The 7,848-nt window shown below is 35.7% G+C and overlaps 1 protein-coding gene across 1 annotated transcript in view; it reads left to right on the forward strand.

Moving 5' to 3' along the window:
- Nucleotides 1-4,103: 4,103 nt before the first annotated feature.
- LOC113227382 (Down syndrome cell adhesion molecule-like protein Dscam2) overlaps nt 4,104-7,848 on the forward strand; it is a 45,665-nt gene continuing 41,920 nt past the window's right edge. Inside the window, 2 exon segments of the mRNA XM_026460277.1 lie at nt 4,104-4,158; nt 4,843-4,967. Coding sequence (XP_026316062.1) covers nt 4,104-4,158; nt 4,843-4,967 — 180 coding nt within the window.

The following is a 7,848-nucleotide window of genomic DNA, read 5'->3' on the forward strand; positions in this document are numbered from 1 at the left end:
ATAAATAAATAAATAAAAGACGTTTTATGTCCCCTTTACTTTACATATGTTTTTTTTTATAACATCAAGTGACGGGACGAACAAGTCGTGCATCTGATGGTAAACTACACGCCTGTCCTTAACGGTTACAGTGCCACTCAGAGCTTTAAATTGCAAAGATGTGAGGGGCACTACCATTGCGCCCGTCACCCTGACAAGTTGACAAGTTCCATGTGCCTGTAATTTTACCCTTCAAAACCGGAACACAGTAAGGCTGACATTACCGCTTGGCGGCAGAAATAAGTAAGGTGGCAGTACTAATCTGAACGGACTCTTACTTCACAAGGAGCTCGATTGCTGCTAATAAGGTATTTCAAAATAACTATATATCCCTGGCACTCCCCTAATAGTGAACGTAAGTGTAGACATTTGAATATTGACCGAGTGCATTAATTGAACTAAGCAACGCTTTTCCGGACTGTCGCCTTAATACAAATAGGGCAATTGGTGACGTCATAACTTACCCGAGCATGCACATGACTAACGTTGCTCCGATCCCAAAGTAAGTTACTAAAACACTTCTGTTATGGAAATCGGAAACAACGACGCTGCTGTAGGAGCTTAGCCGTGGTTACAGCACAGTGAGAGGTACTATTTAATATTTAAACGAGGAATAATCATAATTAAAATTTTGAAAAAATTCGTCCAGAACAACCGCGATTTTCCTTTGACAACAATCTCCTTTTCTTAACCGACTTAACAAAAGGAGGAGGTTCACAATTCGACTGTATATTCTTTTTTTTCTTTTTTTTATATGTAGTATGTTACGCGATAACTACGGTATTTGTGAATCGATTTTCATGATTCTTTTTTGTTGGTAAGGGGGTACTTCCAATTTTATTTTGAAGAAAATCATCCACCTTTAAGAGTGGTTGTTCACGCATGAAGATTCATTTTTATAAATAGCGCCTAACTGTAATTTAGGAGCAATTATTTTATTGATTGATTTTGCTATTTGTCCAATTCAAGGCGTTTTTCTTTCAATATACTTTGAGTAGTGAGAACCGATTTTTATTATCTCCAGTGTCAAGTCCTGTATAGTGGCGAACTTATTATTATTTTTTTATTTACTTATATTTCAATAAAACTTAGCAAATAGACGTAATTCCACGTACTTTTGAGGTCGGTTTTTTTTACCTTTTGTTGTGGAGAGTTATGCATAAAGAACAAAATTGGTTCCAATTCAATACCCTGTGGAACTCGTTCGCATTAACCTTTACCCTAAGTAACAAAATTTTCAACAAATATCAGTAATGAAATTGTATTCGCTGATCAGGTAATCAACTGAGCAATTTGGTTGCTGATTGCTGAAACCCAATCGATTTCGGACGGGAAATAGGACACGTCGATGCGTGAACACTGAATTAGGTTGAATTTAGGGTTAAACACCAATTTCGATGTATGGCTGCACTATATTTGTCAGCAACCTTTGGTATTTATGATCCTAAGATACACCAACTTTCGATTGAAAGTAAACTATCACTGTTTATTTATTTAATCATTTATTGTACATAACAGACAATTCACATTTGCCAAAAGGAAATCACAAACAAATTTTTCTGCTTATTTATCGAGTCCTTAGATTTTCTATTTTTCGGATCTAAATATGACGGATCAGCTGTGACCATGGGACCTGTAAAGGGCGGAAACGTTGGTTAGTTAAAAAAAACACAAATATATGCGACTGAGATCAGAAAAATGGTTCCATTTCCTATGTTCTGCTTATTTCTCAAACTTCTTCCCGCAGGCCTAAGCATAGATAGATTTTTGATTATTGATTAGGTAAGTTTTCTCTATCTAATTTCGGTGTCAATTTTCAATATTTAAATATTCTGGAATGTTATCACGAAGTAATATTTAATATTCGAGCGTATTAACCTGAAATATTAAATAATATTTCACGATAATAGAATTGAATACATGAAGATAAAAATTGCCACCAAAATTAGAAAGAAAAAACTAACCCGAACTGAACTCAACTAATATAAAGGTGCTTACGAGCACAACAAAACAAAAATGATATAACACAATAATAATTACCATAACAATAACATTAAATTATAAACTATTATTATATTATAATAAATTAAGAAGAAACTTAAAACAAAGAAACGATTTGACGAAAAAAATATTCGAAATAAGTTGAAACATGTAATTATCTATTTATTATAATAAATACTTACATATGTAATAAACCTACTTTATGTAATAGACGGCCTTAAGCCAGATTGTTCACTTTTAGTTCTCAAAGAATCCCCTAGATGGCATTGATTTGCGATGTTAAGATTTTCCCTCGAATGGTGACTACTCGAGCACAATTTTGTTAACGGGAAGAGAAATCTGAGAATACAGAGAGCTCGGCAAGGCAACCAGGAGTTAAGTCCCTTCTTGGGAACTGCTACCCGGATCTTCTGACATTTCTTACGCTCATATAGTGTAAAACCTCATCTCGCAGAACGGTTTCCAGGAGTCGAATCCCTTTTGGGAACAACTACCCGGACCTTCGGCATATAGGGTAAAATTGTATTGGCGACATACAAGGTGAAAATAAAAATCTTTCGAACCATTTGGAGTTTCACTTGGCTTGTTTTTTTAACCTCATCCAACGGAAGAGAGAACCTCCCTCCTTTACAGGAAGTATTTATTATAAAAAAAATTATTATAATAATAAATACTTAGATAATTACATATTTACTTAGTTAATTACATATTTCAACTCGTTACGAATCGTTTTTTCGTCAAATCGTTTCTTCGTTTTAAGTTTCTTCTCAATTTATTTGTCACCTAAGTAAGTTTAAAAGTATGTAGAAGTTGAGACCTGTTCCAGTGCCGTTTGTATCCGGTATAAATGTTCTTTTACATGTAACATATATATACTCGTGTGCTCATCGAAATAATAAATTAATTTTAAGCATGTCCTATAAGTTTAAAATGTAGTTCTTGTGAAGTTTTACACTTATCAGGAGGGCTACTTTCGATCTCCGTCCGACATTCGTCCGAAACAATTACTGTCAAATAAATAATATTGGACAAAATTAAAAGACAAGTATCCAGTATGAAGCTTCATTCGCATCACGCGTCTTTTCATTTGGTCAAGTATTGCTTATTTGGCAGTAATTGTTTCGGACGGATGTCGGACGGATTTATCGCGAGTAGACCCCCAGCAGCGGACGTCCATCTATGAAGGTGGGACCTGAAAAGCAGCAGTAGTGCTGAGGTTCCATCCTTTTCATTTACGAAACTCTTTACTGTAAACCTTTTTATTGTAAATGTGCTTAAGGATAAATGTATTATTATTATTATATCATAATATAATAACTAAGAAGTGGATGGAATATTTTAAAAATACCTAACGATTTAATGTGCGTTCCTCAGTCTGATATAATAAATTCATCAAACCTACGTATGTCGTAATGTTAATTATTATTACCGTAAAATTTGACGACAAATCGACAAACTACTGCCTTAAATGTCAATTTCTAGATAGTGTCTACTCAATGTCGTTAAATTTGATTAGTTGACACCTAAAATCAAAGCTCGCCGGGCTGTCATTTTAATGTATAGGATGACGCATCACCAAAGTGGTGTAATATGCAATATACGCTTTTAATAGTATTGTATTATCTATGCTTTTAGTATGACCTAAATACATGTGGTTTCAATTTGATACCTAGGCACATAGTGCTTAAATTCTCTTTGCCTAGGCATATTGCACTGAAATTGATTGATAGTTTCTTTCTTATACTAAGTTTTACTGTTATGATATTAAATTATTTTTTGTAAAATTACTCCACTTGTTCGTTATAATTAATAACATTTAACTGCCTCCATGACCGTACGGATACCATGCTGGTCTGCCCGAGTCCCGGGTTCGCTTCCCGGGCCGAGAGAAATATTTCTAAGGCCTACATTTAATTCTCTCGTAAATTTGAGTGTTATTTATGGTTATCTTTATGTGTGTCGATGGCATACGCGACACTGGGTTTCCCTAGTGTGTTCGTGATTTTTTTTTAATAATTATTAATACAAAGACCGAACACGGACAGTGCGTGCAGATCTGGCGAATGCACAAGGAACGCGCTGCATGTGCGCTGCACACGCACTGCAAGCGCGCTGCACGTGTGTTGCATGCGCGCAGTTAAATGCGCCTCTGCAAGTAAACAAACATGTGGCACGTAAACGACACGCGAACAGATCGCACAAGCTGATGCACGCGTGCAGCTCGCGAGCCCTTCGCTAACAGGCTCATTTGCAGCGCTTTCGCTAGATCTGTACGCACATGAAGACCCGGCTGGATTGAAACCATTGCCTTCAGCATACCGTGCCTTACTCGTGACTCTTCCAACTGACCTACGGAACAAGCCAATGAAAGTTTTTTTGACGAAAAGCAGCCTTGTGATTGATGAATATTTACCTAATTGTGTCATTTACACCCTTAATTCGGAAAAATATCATAATTCATAAATACTCCTCTGTTTTTGGCAACTTAGCAAAGAATTATCCGCATTATTCGTCCCGTCACTTGGTATTTTAAAAAGAAAATAAACATACAGATGGCTGATTTCTGATTAATCGTCGGAAAAAAATGATGGCAACCAGATTTAAAACAAAATATCAAGATGTAAATTGTGTTATAGTTGGAAGCAAATATTTACTACGCATTCAATTGTTCTGAACTATTTTAAAAAATCATATCTTTTTGCTCCATTTTTATCCCAATCGTCTGTTGCAGCGAAAAATCTAACATCATGTCGATTTTGACATAGATTATTGTAATATTTTTATGTATGTCTTATTTTTCAGATTTGTACAGAAGAAAAAGGACCAGAAGAAACCTCTCTGACGGCAGGGTGGTTATCACACAGCACTTCACTGAGAGAACAGTCACGCCAGGTGGAGATGTAAGTATAAATCGTTTAATCCCAAATGTAAGTAACTAATAGATTCAGGCGTTACTTATATATATAGTTAGGCAACTATACGAAACTTCAATAAACTAATTTGAAAACATAATGTATACCGTTCATTTAATATAATTTAAATTTGGACCAATTTCATTTCTTTGTAATTTAACTCTTATAATTCTTGTTTGATATAACATTCACATTTTATAAAAAAATTATATGAAGCTCATATTATATAACAATCATTTCATATACTGTCAATTTAGTTATTTTACGTGGTAAAATATCTGTACTAGTTATAAATAATAAGTTTAAACCCGACTCGCCATGGTACTTGTCTGTTCGATACTAGGAGTGTAATTTAAAAGTCGGATGCAGGGGAGAGTTGTTTTCCTTAATATAGTTTACAGTGCTGTATCTTTATTTCAAATTATGTTAAACACTGGATTCTAGGGAGTTTAAAAAAAACAAACGTATAGGTCAAATCTTGGCTCCCATTCAGTAGATTAGGTTAGATTAGAACATAAAAAAGCAGCACAAACCGAGCGAGCGGGGCGAGCTTTACGAGCATACCTCGGCAGCGGCCGGGCGAGTACCAGAAAAGAATTTGTGTGCGTTTCTGATCATGTTTTCAGGCCCAATTATAATTAATATAATATTAGAATTAGGGATATCGTTTTTCGGAAATATTCTTATTTTTAGATGAAATGAAATTTAGATAAAATGACATTATGTTAACTATGATTAATAACTTATGATTGTTATTAAAAATGAGTGTTAGTATAAGTGCTCGTTGTAAAAAATTAAAATATAAAATCTATGTTTATATTAAACGTTCGTTATATGAAATTAGTTACTATTATTATATGAGTTTATTGGAAGCAAAATTATGTCAATAATATTTTGTGATACATTACACAACCTATTATTTTATCTACATAATGGTTAATTACTTGTGCCAGTGTACTAACTTTGTTTGTTGTATTCCGTGTCACGACGGGCTATGACATAATAACACCGAGGGCTATGTTTTCGTTATGGTCTTTAGAAGCTCGGTCGTTGACCCTTTTCATTTATCTAGGTTCGTTATTATTGCAATTGCTATTTTATTTTTATCTTTATTTTTATTTTACATTACGTTATTTCATATAGTTATGTGTTTTTTCATGTCAGACAAAGCCGATTTTATATTTATTTCTTAACTTGATGATCTCTGAGGCCCAATGGTAAACACTGTGGGCGCTAGGTGAAAAGATCTCATGTTGGATTCCCGGTAAGACCAATTTAGGAAATGCACTTTTCTAAATTGGTTGGTAGCATATCGTTGAGGATCTGATTTTTACTCTAAATTGCTCTAAGGCAACCCTGGGTAAGATTTCTTGGTTCTCATGGTCCACAGTATACAGCGCGACGACCTCGGTGGTCCAACGGCTTAAACTGTGTACGCTGGATGAGAAGATCCCGGGTTCGATTCCCGGTGGGACCAAATTGGGCAATTAACTTTTCTAAATTGGTTGTGCTCTGTGTGTTCGTGGAAGTGCGCCAGAGCGAATTCCGTTGCTCTGGTACTCATAGTACAAGGTAGTCCCTAGTTCTCAAACTACCAAGTTAATGGTTGTGGTAGTCTGGCACATTATTAAAGCCGGGTACTCATTAGCGAGCTGTGACTTAACGTGTAACGAGGTTCTAGTGTGTACGCTTAAAACAGTCTTCAATTAGACGGCTCACTGCGAACCGCACGTGTACCGCTCGCGACAAGCTCGTGAACCGCGTACACACTATGATTTTTGGTTACATAACATGTAACGGTTACAGTTACAGCTCGCTAGTGGGTACCCCTCTTTATTACACACAGAGCGGCAACGGAGGGGCGCGGTCCGGGAGCGGGACTTTACTGGGATTGCGCGTCATATTTTTTTACAACTCTTTAGTGTAAACTTAAACATAATAAAAACATTAATATGATATATGACCGATAGAAATATGACCGAATCTCACAGTATCGCAGTCAACTCAAGTGGCTTCCCAAACGTCTCCGCAGGAATTTGCATACTGTCTCTGTTCTTTATAATATTCTGCACAACCCTATGTCTCCCGGGTATCTGAGAGAGCGTTTCAGCTTTCTGATGTCCTCGAATGAGCCCTGTCGCTCTCTCGTTAGGTCCCAGTTATCTTTTCCATCCTTCAATTCCGGTTTTTATTCTCAATTCTTCACTGTTCATGCGGCCAGACTTTGGAACGATCTTCCCATTACTGTTCATGATAGTAAATCCTTAGCAATTTTCAGAGTTAAGGAGCACTATTACCGGCTGTTCCATCCATTTTATAGGTATTATAGTACGAAATATGTATTTATGTAAGTATTTATATAGTTTTAATAATTTAATGTTTTTAGTATGGTTTTTTTATTCATAATTTTTGTTTTGTGGAGTACGTAAACACGTTATTGTATTTATTGTCTCCTATATTTAGGTCTGAAAGAAATTTCTGTCAGAAATAAGCAGTATACCTTTTGTTTGTATTTCCTTGTTACTAAATGTGTTTTTGTTTTTTTCTGTACAATAAATGATCAAATAAAAAAAAAATGAATAAGTTTCAATATGAATTTGGCCGAAATTTCTTTTGCGTTTTTTCCGTAACGCTGATAAAAACAGAATTTTCTTGTGATCACTCTCCGACAGCGATATGGTGCTTTCTTTGAAATCTGTGTAGAAAACGAAAGCAGCCCGCTTTTGGTGTCATACCCGCCGCCTTCGCGCAGCTAACTACGCGTGGGATACATTCGTTTTCTACATGTCCAGCCCCGGACCGCTTTTCCCGCTGTGCCGTGTCTGTGTGTTTCAATACGATAATATACTTGAATATTTAAATAATAAAAATTGCCACCTAAATTAGGTAAAACCAA

The sequence above is a fragment of the Hyposmocoma kahamanoa genome, unplaced genomic scaffold (assembly GCF_003589595.1).
Source record: "Hyposmocoma kahamanoa isolate Upper Pololo Valley unplaced genomic scaffold, ASM358959v1 210, whole genome shotgun sequence".
Classification (NCBI taxonomy): domain Eukaryota; kingdom Metazoa; phylum Arthropoda; class Insecta; order Lepidoptera; family Cosmopterigidae; genus Hyposmocoma; species Hyposmocoma kahamanoa.